Genomic DNA, 12,968 nt, shown 5'->3' with positions numbered 1-12,968 from the left:
ATGTTTGTGTGTGTGTGTATATGGGAAAAAATCACACGCGATGACATACACACTTGCATGAGCACACGCTTGAATCTCTGCACAACTACCAGCATACCACAAACTCATATCGCATATTATTTGCACTGTATTAGACACACACCATCACTTAGCACAAGATCGTCTGTAGGATTGAAACACGCGCAGTTTCGCTCATAGTCATTCGGACCACGACGATCGACTAAAGTGCTCACTAGTTGACCAGTCTGTTGGAGAGAGAAACATGGAGAGGTGAGGAACTTAGAGCGTAAAAATTGCTCATACTTTACATGCTCTGGTACTTGGTGCTTAATATGAATATATGTGCATTAAACATATCCTAAAAAGACGATACACATATATGTATGTATATATACACATACATACATATCTCCACATCACACTCCAAAAATAGGTTAGAATACATCCAATGTAATCAATCGACAGATATAAATATATATATATATATATATATGTGTGTGTGTGTGTGTGTGTGTGTGTGTGTGTGTGTGTGTGTGTGTGTGTGTGTGTGTGTGTGTGTGTGTGTGTGAATCTATAATTTATATACTCACCTGACCGTCGTATATGTGTGCCTCGTTACCCATGGTTCCAACGATGTAGTCATCGGTCAGATTGCTCCAATTTACAAATCTGGAGAGGGATGTAGGTAGTCAATATCATCATCAGGAGTAAAGCGGGGTGAAAAGGGATATAAACGCTACTACTTAAAGATATTCCCCCTTTAGGAGCATACTAACACGGCTGTGACTGGAAGATAAGTAGCTCGGTTTCCGAGCTGCGTGTATAGCATATAGATAGTTCTCGCACTAATTCCAAGTCAATGGAGCCTTACGGCAAACATGGGGCCAAACAATCTTGCTTGACGACCCTAAGAACAGCCTGAACCGTTGCACGCGCACGACGCTTGAGCGTGACTGTAAGGGCGATCAGGGCGTATATGCATGTCAAGCAGAATTGCAGGTATACATAATATCGATAGATACAATGGAGATATATATCATGCAGGTGAATACAATGCAGAACACTATTGTGCAACAACATATATATCGACTACGCTTACCACTTGAACGCACGCATGTGTATACACGCACAGCTAACGATCAATGCGGGCGACGACATACAACTAAACCACTGCGGCAAGAAGTATAGACACCAATACTTACGCACTTATACTTCATAGCGCTCACATGTATAAATATATAAAAACCATTCCGACCTGTCGTCCATACAGCATCACTCGACGAAATCTGCCAGATACAACCACATATACGTACAGCACGCTCTTATATTTAGTCACCCCCGTGCACGACCATGGACAACCACCAACGGAGATAGACACCCTTATCTTACCGATCATCGGAGAACTCGAACGCGGGATATGCCATAGATGCAAACTTCCACATCGCCGAAGTGCGCGCCGAAGACGTCGACGGAGACGATGTCAGCACGCGCAATGTGTCGTGTGACGGTTTAATGGAATACAGCACGTTTTCGTGACACTCGTACGTGTCCAGTAGATCCCCTGAATCGAGGTTGAATACCAGCATGTCACCGCGGTGTGTACCCACTAACAGCTTGTTCCTGTGTTGTTGTGTGTGGGTATATGAGTAATCAAACACGTGTCAGTGGTATCATACCTGAGACCCCGGAGGAGCCGAAGATGGGCTAGCTAAGCTATCCGAGGGGTGGAACATGCATGAACCCAACGTGTAGCTATGCAAGCAACGCCTCGCATAACAGCAATCGATAGGACCGTTTACTACAGCCTGACTTGCTACCATTGCAGCACATGAGCTTTCTTGGCATACATAACTAGGCTGTGGTGTACACAAACAACAACTCTCGCGATGAATGCGTACTGCGACACATCGCCATTTCCGACACATGCATACAGAGGCACCGCAGAAACAACCACTGTACCAGGGTGCGATCAAGAGCAACCACCTGCTCACATACACGAGGACTCTCGTAGTTACACCATAGATAATGCGTTGTTATACCCAGACCCGCCCCCATAGGCCACAGCCTTGGAACACACTGTTTTCGACAACACAACACACTCACCCCCTGTACGTGCGCGTTGCACCGTACATGTACATATACATGGCCACCGCTTTAAGCACACGGGTGTGAGTCTATCCGTGCAGCTAAAATGGTCATTGCAAGAATTATCACTTCGATTGCGTGGGTGTGGTGGAAGAGTTTTAATATCCGTACTCTATATAGCTTACACGCACGCACTACTTCCTCGCACACACTACTCCCTCTTATATGTGTGGTCGCCACAGCAGGGTTTTACACACAACACGCACACGAGTACAATTACACGACACCGATAAAGTCACGTGTTCGCACTCACACATACGTTTCGCCCAGGTAGCTAACGCTGGTCATGGCCTGGCTCTCCACTTTGAACGAGTGGATGGGCTTAAACCGACTGTACATTAGCTTGCGCGTCATACGGGCTCCATGACGTCCCCCGTCAACCACACCCGCCTCTCTGGCCGCCAGTCTGAACGTAGAATTCAGGACAAAGTGAGTCCAAGAACAGTGCATTAGGGCAGATTTCGGGAACGTACATGAACAGACTAGACCGGAGAAGTACTGGATGAGAAACTATTCTAGAAATTGATGCAATAAAGGATCAGATAAGAAAAGTAGAGCGTTTTCGATTGGATTGGCCAGAATAGACTGAAGGTGCCCAATACACAGGAAACGATTCTCATAGAAACGATCAACATGCGAAGATAAAAACATGGCTAGCTAGACAGATACTCGCAACAACACGCAGGCTGAAGGTCAAAATGGGCAGAGAAGAAATATTTGTTGAGCCAGACACACCACATAATCAATGCCACTTTAAAAAACAGAGCAATCCTGGGTTCGCATATCATACAGGTGAGGATAAAGTACAAAACGAAGCAGGCCAATTGGTACCTGCTAACGATAAAGGTCCGCCTATGCAGTCATTTCTAAATCACAAACCCCACGGTGTCCACAGGCCTACCACGCCTACTCAATCACAACATCATACGTAGAAGTGCACGACCAAACTAATACACACAGACACACACCACCTCCATACGGCTCTACGCAACCCATACCGTTTAAACAAACTGGGGTGCGCGTTCGCGTTGATCTTCGGCTCGGGACACAGGTGCTGACTCAGCAACGGAAACGGTGGCAGTACGCTCACCGGATTGGGGCATGTCTTGTGCTGCGCCTTGAGATAGTCTCCCACGATGTCCTGCAGCGAAACGACTGGCACTGGGGCCGTTACTACAGAGCCATCGCGTGGGTTGGTGTAGTGATCGTAGGCGTGCGTGACCTGGGGCGGAGTTGTATTCTTACTAAGAGATGTGGCTGCGCCGGCGTCGGCGTTGCTGTTTGTACCGGTGCTTGAAGAAGCGTGTGATTGCGACGATGCTTGTGAGTTGTGGTGTGGGTTTGTATGGGATACAGCGGATGCGGTTGCTGTGTGTGCACTTGCTTGAACTGTTTCATCGTTCCCAGACATGGCCCAACTATTCGCCTGCGTACCACCGCCCGGTCTATCTGCTGTGCCTGTGCTCGGCTGTGGTTGCGTACGTGCATGCATTTGTGTGGTAGTCTGCGTTTGTGATTTCATCCGCGCGGGTGGATGCGCAAACGTCCGCGTCGTGTACGTGTGTGCATTTGCGAATGGTTTCACATGCACCATTTTCGGCTTGTACTTCCGGTTCGGTACATCCTCCTCCTGGAACCGCACCTTCGCGCTTCTGCTAGACACCATCTCCACGTGACTACACGGAGCGTCCTTCTGCCGAGTGCACGCCATCTGTGGAGACGAAGGTGCGTTCGTGCAAGGCTGTGCTTGTGCCTGGTACGCGTGCAATCCCTTCGCCCCGCGACTGGGACTCGTCGGCGTACCTCGTGGATACGAGTTGCCATGGCGACCATAGGTGTTCAGGACACTGCGCTTCGGCGATGTCAGAGGGAGCTTTGATCCTGGTGCCGGTGGCGGGGATATGGCACTCTGTCCCCCTGGCAAATGCTTCTCAGGCGCACTCAGGCTGCTACCCGTAGCGTCCAGCGAGTTGCGTGCTGACCTCGGCGATAAGGGCCGAGATGCGGAGTGGTGCAGCTGAGGCGATCCAGAGGCGCTGGTGTACTGCTGTGTGCGTGTGTGTGTGTGTGTGTGTGCGTGTGCGTGTGCGTATACATGTGTGTTTGGTGACGGGTGCACGGATGTGGAGGTGAGTGAGGGGCTAGGTGAACGTGCGGGGGGTGCAGCAGGCACAGGGGCATGGGTCTCTACGCCTGCCGCCGTAGATCCTTCGCACTTCTTCTCCATCCCTACACTCCCCATGGATCGCAGGCTGGATCTACGCGCCAAGGCCTCCGCCTCCTTTGCCGGAGACGCGTGTGCGCGCGTGTGTGTGTGCGTGTGTGTGTGTGCATGCTCCTGTACCTGAGCCCGTGCCTGTGCCTGTGCCTGTCCCTGGGTCTGTACCGGCGCATGTGCATCAGCAGACATGCGCCCGGACTTCCGCCCACTCGTACCTTTCTTCCACCTGGGAGAGAGCGAGTGCTTCCCATCACTGCCACGGCTCGTACGCCCGAGGTCGTGTGAAGCACCTGCTTGTCCCGCTGTCTCTGCGTCGGCTGTGTGTGAATCGCCTGGTCGCCTACTGGTTGCCGCGTGCTGGGTGTGCCTTGCCTTGAGTGCCTGGTGTGGCGGTGGCTGCGGCCCTTGTTTCTGTGACTGGTTCTTCTGCTGCTGTTGGTGCTGGTGAATCTGAGCGACCTTGTCCTGCTTTCTGGACCGTTTGCGGTTGCTTGCATTGCCCGTCCCCATGCCCATACTCACCCCAGAGAAAGGAGGGATGGGTACCGGTTGTCGCTGCTTCAGTTTGTTCTGCTTCTGGCCGCTGTTGACCGAGGTCGTAGTGATCAGAGGCTTGTTGTGCACATGTGCTTGTGCGTTGGTGTTTGCTTGTATGTCGATACCTGTGCCCACACTGTTGGCGAGCTGCTGTCGGATTACGCTTCGAGTAGACACGCGCTTATTACGAAGTTCTTTCTCCTCTGTACCGGTATTCATACCGCTATTACTATATTCCATTGGTCGTGATGTATCCTGCACCACACCCTTTGCCGTACCCACTTGGCTATCCCCTGCAGCCGTTCGCACTGCACTCTCCATTGGTGAGCCCTGGTTACACCTACTATGCATCGCAGTCTGCTGCTCCACCGTACTCGCTGCATGTGCGTGTGCGTGTGCGTATGTATCTGCGCCTCTCTCGTTGCCTCCTGCATGTGCTGCCGTGTTCGTGTGCGTGTGCGTCCTTGTGCACTCTGGCCTGTTCAGTCTTTGAGTGTTTACGCTCCCACTCATTGGTGGCTCGTATGCGCTCAGAGTGAGTCCGTTCTCGCCTTTCTCGAGTGTGGTCACTTCGGCATCGTCCATAAGCCCCACACCCACATCCCCCCTATCCTCTGCATCGGAAAAGACCCCCTTACCGTTTGCCACACTCACCAACCCGTAGTGTCTGTCCAAGTGCGTGTCCATACTCATGTCCGTCACTCGATCATTCCGCTTACCATGCGACGCTGCATGACCGGCGTGGCTCTCTGCGCTCACCGTGCTCTCGCACAAGCCCGTGTCGTGCAGCATAACACGCCCGTTGTCATTCCCACCAGTAATAGACGCACTGCTACTACTATTACTACTACTGCTACCACTACTGGCCCCGCCCCCTTCCTGTAGTAGAGCCACCGCTGCGGCCACACGTCTGGACGCCTCATACTTGCCCGTATCCACACTCCCACGTGTATCTGAGACACGCCGTGTCGGTGCGTTTGGGTATGCATGCGCCTGTCCGAGGTTGTGGTTGTGGTTGTGGTTGTGGTTGTGGTTGTGGTTGTGGTTGTGGTTGTGGTTGTGGTTGTGGTTGTGGTTGTGGTTGTGGTTGTGGTTGTGCTCGTGTTCGTGTGCGTGTGTGCGTGTGTGTGCCTGTACGTGGCTGGTGGTGTGGGCCAGAGTGTCGCCGCCTGCTCTATCGCCGGGGGACGCTATACCCTTGAGTAGCATCTGTATCTTGGGCAAGTTAGGTAGACTCGCTTCCCGGGTCAGTTGTGCGGCTGTGTCTTTGAACCCACATGACATCAGATGGTCGTAGATCAGGTAGATGAGCTCATTGTTCGAGAAGGAGACCTAAGGATGTGGGGGGAATATGTCATTTAGTCACACATGTTAAGTACCGGTTCATGGTTTGCACCCGGTGTACGCGCCGCTCCAACATGGCATGCCCCGAATACGCACTCACAGAGCATCTCACACATAGACGCACCAAAACATTCAGGAAAAGCATGCAAACCAAACCTCTATACTATCTACAAATAAACCAAATACTCTATACTATCTACAAATCAACACAAATATACCACTATACTATATACGAATTAACTCAACCATACCACTATACTATCTACAAATAAACCAAATACTCGAATACTATCTACAAACCAACACAACCATACCTCTGTATTCTCCACAATAGCCGTCTTCTCATACTTGCTGAGCGAATGCCCTGTGGCCTCCGTCTGTATGGCCCGTGCTTGCTTGCCCGTGACACGTGCGATGATCTCGGTCGCCAGATGTGTGAACTCGGCATGTACTGCACTGTTGTCTTGTACCACCGGTTCGTACATCAGCTCCGAGAGCTCGTTGCTCACCTGTTGTCAATTCGCCAATTTAGATGGGTTGCTAGTGAGTATTCGGAATATTCGGCTACTTTGGCGTTACCAAGAAGTGTAAACCATTCCCGATTCTGAATATTTCGTATGCCATGGACGTGAACCCACGTATTGTGTACTAAATTGAGTAGTATGTGAGATAATATGCACTTGTACAGTTCAGCCGGGCTGTCGAGGTAAATCGGGATTCAATTTTTGAAACACTGTAGCATGACATTCCTCCTTCGTAAACACGTAGGAGTTTTAATCGCGCTACATCCCACCCTATATACCTACATTATACTTCCTTCACTCCCGCGTGCATACATTCACATGTAACACACATGTATATACGCCCACATACAAGACATGCGCATAAAGCTCACACGCCAGTGACCACGAATACACGCACGCATGCACAGACGCACCTGCAGCTTGCCGAGGATCTGCTTAACCTCCTGGTTTTCCGATAACCCGAGTAACGCAGCACATGCCAGCGTTCTGATTTCGTCAGCATGTACGAGGGGTGCCCGACAATGAAGCAATGCTCTTAACGACTGAGCTCGGGATAGGAAGTGGAAAGGCTGGTGAGTATATGCACAAGTGCAAGTGGGGCAAGTGTTGACTCCAGGATAGGAAGTGAAGAGGGTCATGAGTACGTGCGCAAATGCAAATAGGACAAGGATAGGAAGTGAAGAGGGTCATGAGTACGTGCGCAAATGCAAATAGGACAAGCCTGAGAGAAAATGCTGCAGATCTGTACCAAACATAGGTGCGTACGAAGCCTTCCAGAACGTAGAAAGACAAGAAGATGATTGGAGAATTGCAAAGTCATCAACCTAAGTATGAGATCCTTTGTGGTATAGTTTCATGTGCGTATTTTGATCGATCGGGGCACCTCATAACAAATCGTTGCACAAATCCTGAGTAAAAGTGTCTACATATACATAGAAGTAGAAGTATCTACATATAATATACATACATGCGAATTTATCTGTATAAATATTGTACGAGTGCTTGCTTCTAAGGTCAGAATCAGAAGTACCTACACACTGCAAAAACAATCATCCGCACCAACTCCCATATACCCCCCTTATAAACACCCTCCTGCTACACTGCCGACATACCTTGATACCGTTCTTCTCGCGCACAAGTGTCTGCATGTCGCGTAGAATGGGATCGTCGCGTCCCTGTGTGTAGGGGAACGTTGAGAAGTTGTTGTGCCGCACCTTACGCACAGAATGGTCCAGCCCATGATCAAGGCCATTGGGCCCACGCGACACCTGAGGAAAATACATGAACGTACGTGTGTTAGGAAGTGTGTTTGATGATATCCAGGCAAGGCTATGTGGAAAGTACGTGAACGTGCGGATTGCATGGGTGTCGAGTATCACGCCGGCGTGGTTAAATCTTATAGTACAAAAAGAAATGCGTTTCAATTAGTTGAATTGTGCGTAAATTGAACTGAATAGCCTGTCTCTCGTTGGTATATAGTTGTATATATTAATGGTGCGTCTGGGTTTGTATAAAATCATGATATAACGCTGCGTGCGCATGTGCGAATGTATTGATATACTGTGTATCTGAGTGTATGTTTGCAAGCGTACGCAGCACACTTCAACAATTGCTAAAGTCGGGGCGGTATTGAAAACTAACGAGCCTTCCGCGCGCACACTCTCTCATATGGATAGATTCCTCTATTGATCACACAAATACCAGACACACACACTATATATATTTATATATATATATATATATATACATATATACAGCAACAACACACACACAACAACAACAACACACACATGTACGCACTCACATACCATATTGCATATGATAGCCAAGGCGGCCTTGCGCGCCACCGGGGAGTAGTTGTACTTGCCCTCAGCGCATGCGAATAGCAAGCCCAGTCCAGTTTGCTCAGCATCGCCAGCCCCCGCACCCGCTGCCAGCATGGCCGATACAGAAGAGCTGTCATCGGAATTCAGCGAATCTGATTGGTTGGGTGGAAGATTTAACGGGCGTTGAATATGTGTACGTGGGATAGGTGTAGGTATGTGTAGGTATTTGTACCCAGAGCAATACACGGCTATTACTTAAGTGTTGTGGAAATTAGTGCTTTCCGAAATTGCGATATGATACCGGAGCTGACAAGTGTCCATTCAAAAGCGTGTTCGGTGCTTCGCAGGGCAAATCTTAGAGATCCACATGTGTATGTAAATACGGCGCACACGTACCACCTGAGTCAAAACCTCTGCACTGTATATCTGACTAATCAATTATCCTCTTCACTCCCATTGGTGAAATGAACAGTTGTTGGCTTTGCCAAATCACCATACAACTCGTTCCTATCTACGGCAGGCATGACTACTACTGCAGTCCTGTTGCACTGTGACCGTACCGTAAACGTCTGCACATAAAACTCGTACAAATACTATGATCAGCTCCACCTATACGACAAGCACACGTCGACACGGTATGTTTATGCATATGGCCTACAAATGAACACATCCTTAAAATACATAACCAAGTTCAGAAATACAAATCCCCCATATGTAACAAACCCCGAACAGCACGCACACTCACCTTCGTCGCCATCGGTGGAGGAGGGGGTTGTGTGGGTAGCCGTAGAGTCGACATCCATGTCATTACTAAGTTCGCTCGCAGTTCCGCGGGCAGGCACGTCTGTGATGCTCTCGTTGACAAAGCCTGCGTTTCTATTTGCCGCAACTGTATTTGCGTGCGAAGTGCCGACTACCGCGTTTCCTGCAGTAGTTCTGCCGTTCGTATCGGTGTTGTCCGCGATCGGCGTTGCCATGGTGACCGGCTCGGGCACCACCCTGGCCACGGCTGGGTTGAGATGTATCACCCACGTGGCCATAGTACTGTGTGTCTGAGCGAACACCGACAGTATGCGCAGTGTGTGCAGAGCAACCCCAGCACAGTCCACGCCTCGCCAGAACCGTGTCTGCTTGGTGATAGCTAACAGACGCTTCCACAGCCCTAACCTCAGTGCTACGTCCAGGGGCTCTAGTCCCGTAGGCGCTATGGGGGGGGTGACGGTGGGGGGTGGTGCTAAAGCACTCGTGTTGGTATAGGTGTAAGCGCCAGAGTGTATGTCTGTGGATGGGTTTGTGTGCGAATTCGATGGGATGCTTGAGCTTGTGCTTGTGTTTGTGTTTGCGTTTGTGTTTGTGTGTGTGTGCGCGGTGGTAGCGTTTTCTAGTGCGTCGGTGTGTGTGCTAACATTGGATGTGTCTATCACTACATCCGCCTGTGCATTCCCACTCGTGCGCACACTGTCTGCCACCCCGCCCTCTAAGCCATCTCTCTGTGCGGCAGCGGTTTCTGTGTTTGTATTTCCGGCAGTATCTCCTTCTCGTTGCACACTCAAAGTTGCTTCCATATTCGTTTGCGATTGAGAAACGGACTCTGCATCGGGACCAAGCTCACCAGGCGGGTGTGTGGTCGTATTGGTCTCCGTGTTCGTATTTGTGTTCGTATTTGTATTAGCCGGAACACTCGGCCCTGTCTCGGAATTCAAGACAGCATTAAGACTGGACCCATTTGCACCCCCCCCCCCCCCAGTGCGGGATGTATTCGTGATTGGTTTAAAACTCGTGGCCAGATTAGGATACGCGCGTATCATGTTCAGATCCCGCGTGAACCCTGCGGAGTCCATTACAGCCGGTGCATAGGCCGGCATTGGCGGGGGCGGTGTCAGAGTGGAATCCACTCGTGATCTGATGCGAAGGATGTTTGATCCCAATTTGTGCAGGTGCAGTCGGAAGTACTGACGCAGGGCTAGTAGCATGTTCATGGTGAGTTGCCGGTCACCTCCAGAGAAGAAAAACATCTGTGGGGATGAGGTGTAGGGGTTTGTCAGTTGGCAGGTAGTATAAAGGCATGTGTGAATACGGGCGGTGCGATGGTCTGTAGGTACGCCGATGGATCAGAAAAGGACTGAATGCTGCGCAAGCGTACAACCCCAATCCAATGGTATACTGGGAAGTGTGCAACCTCGAAACCCTGGCAATTGTACACTGTGCCACGCTAGTGGTCCACGGAGACTGGGATAGACTCTGGATACGACACTACTGAGAAGAGCAAAGCCTTCGACATTCTACATATGTGATATAGGACACGTGCGTGAACACTACTTGCATGTTCCTCATCACTTGAGAATTGACAACCCGAATATCACCACACAGTAAATAGGTGACCTAATTTTTTATGCAGAGGTCCCCGGAATCAAAGAAGTCGGGTTGGTAAGACAGACCCGCCATGTGAAGTTACTGCCTATATATATCTACCCCTTAGATGCTAACACACACCACCCTATGGATGGATTCACACGTTGCGTACCCACGACACTACAAGCAAGTCAACAGCACAGGTACATGCGTAGCCAGTTAACTTTTTGCAAGAAATAGGCACCGCTTCTTGCGTACATCCTCCGCAAAGCACACGCCTTCATAGACACACCAAGCCGAGTACACACACATGCTACAGCCATGACTTCAACGAACGGAAGCTCTCTCCACGAACCAAGATCCAACTCTGACACGACTTACATCTGGCATGAGACGGTCTACAGCCTGCATGAGCCTCTCCAGCCCATTCATCGAGTCGGCCGCATCCACAAGCGCAGGGTAGGTGAAGGCCATGGCCAGAAACAGTGCCGAATGCCTTTGAGCAGTATCCAATGTGACGGTGTGTGAGGATGTAGGAGGTGAAGGTGGATGAGTGTAAGTTATATGACTGTGTGAGTGTGAGTGTGTGTATATATAGGTGGTGATAAGTGGGTGATTGTAAGTTATATGACTGTGTGAGTGCGAGTGTGTGTGTATATAGGTGGTGATAAGTGGGTGATTGTACGTTATATGACTGAGTGAGTGTGAGTGTGTGTATATAGGTGGTGATAAGTGGATGATTGTAAGTTATACGACTGTATGTGAGAGTGTGCCAGTCTACGTGGTGATAGGTGCTTGTCAATGGTGACTACGTGTGAAAGGGAGTATTGAGCGTGTCGGTGAGGATGGGATGCGCATGCAACAAGGTCGTACATAACCTAGGTGTTGTCCGTTAAAAGCTGATAGCGATGAAACCACCGATACAGGGTTTGTGTGGTATACAGTCATGTACGATGGTCTTTAATTGTGTCTAGGCAGTGTCCATGTGGGGTGTGTCGGATGCTTGGTCGAGGTTGTGTGGTTGTGAAAGCTGGATGCGGTACGATGGAAGTGATGGCTGTATGTGATGCGGACGTTCGCTGCAATACAGCAAACACCGCCGGTGATACAAGGCTATGCACAGATATGAATACTAATTTTTAGTTGAAATCATATCAAGTATCGATGTAAGCGAGATACACCACACATCCCCAAGATAATTGTGTGTACGTGCTGATCGATTAGAGAACTCTGCCATATCTACATCACATCGCAATACGCCTCAGAGTATATTCTCACCCACCACACCTCTATATCGCTGCCAACAACTAAACTGTTTAATACGCCACACCGTTGCAAGACACGCTCCGCCCCACATACCTTTGCGCCAGATGGGAGGGTGCTGCCAAGATATCATACGCCGTTAGCATCACTGTCCTCACCACACCGGACGGCAGCAGGCACAGCTTCTCCATCACCGACCCCACCGCCGATAAATGCCACAGACACATGGCTATATCATTGCCATTGTACCCGTCTCGTACACCCAGCAGCGCTACCAACCCACGCGACGATACAAAATCGAGCCCGAACTTGTGAAACAGCAGCATGGTGCAGGTGAGCCTGATGGTGTGATGCACCACAACCCGGCCCAGGCCGTAACCATGGCAACCATAGGGTGTACGCTCTCGCCAAGCGCGGCGGGCGTCGGATGTGACCAGAGTTGCGGGAGGTTGGAAGGTAGTGGCGGTGTCGGGATTGAAAGTGGATCTGTGGTGTGTGCAGGGAGTACGCAGATATGTATTAAAATACGTGTATGCCCCGTACATGCTTGTATGTGTCCGGAAAGTATGCAGCTATGAGTCAGTAGTAAGGAGATGTTGGTGCGTGGCGTGGTCGTTCGTTACTCGTGATAAAGGTATACGTTTGAATGTGCAAGTGTGTGAATATGCACCAACAATGATGCGATTCTCCCGCCTGCAAAAGGGCAGTATTATGCTGATACGCCTCATGTCACAATACACATACACACACATATAT

At 50.0% G+C, this 12,968-nt stretch overlaps 1 protein-coding gene across 1 annotated transcript in view; it reads right to left on the bottom strand.

Moving 5' to 3' along the window:
- Positions 1 to 140: 140 nt before the first annotated feature.
- The window catches only part of SARC_10493 (hypothetical protein), a gene marked incomplete at both ends in the record, with an annotated part of 15,679 nt that continues 2,851 nt past the window's right edge, over positions 141 to 12,968 (bottom strand). Inside the window, 12 exons of the mRNA XM_014295463.1 lie at positions 141 to 245; positions 591 to 669; positions 1,390 to 1,620; positions 2,405 to 2,551; positions 3,144 to 6,235; positions 6,562 to 6,756; positions 7,185 to 7,313; positions 7,884 to 8,039; positions 8,580 to 8,749; positions 9,343 to 10,612; positions 11,331 to 11,517; positions 12,309 to 12,698. Of these exons, the coding sequence (XP_014150938.1) occupies positions 141 to 245; positions 591 to 669; positions 1,390 to 1,620; positions 2,405 to 2,551; positions 3,144 to 6,235; positions 6,562 to 6,756; positions 7,185 to 7,313; positions 7,884 to 8,039; positions 8,580 to 8,749; positions 9,343 to 10,612; positions 11,331 to 11,517; positions 12,309 to 12,698 (6,151 nt within the window). The remainder of the gene's footprint in view (positions 246 to 590; positions 670 to 1,389; positions 1,621 to 2,404; positions 2,552 to 3,143; positions 6,236 to 6,561; positions 6,757 to 7,184; positions 7,314 to 7,883; positions 8,040 to 8,579; positions 8,750 to 9,342; positions 10,613 to 11,330; positions 11,518 to 12,308; positions 12,699 to 12,968) is intronic.

This window comes from Sphaeroforma arctica (assembly GCF_001186125.1).
Source record: "Sphaeroforma arctica JP610 unplaced genomic scaffold supercont1.1268, whole genome shotgun sequence".
NCBI lineage: Eukaryota > Ichthyosporea > Ichthyophonida > Sphaeroforma > Sphaeroforma arctica.
The sequence above is the reverse complement of the archived record's forward strand: the minus strand, read 5'-3'. Positions and strand labels throughout refer to the sequence as shown.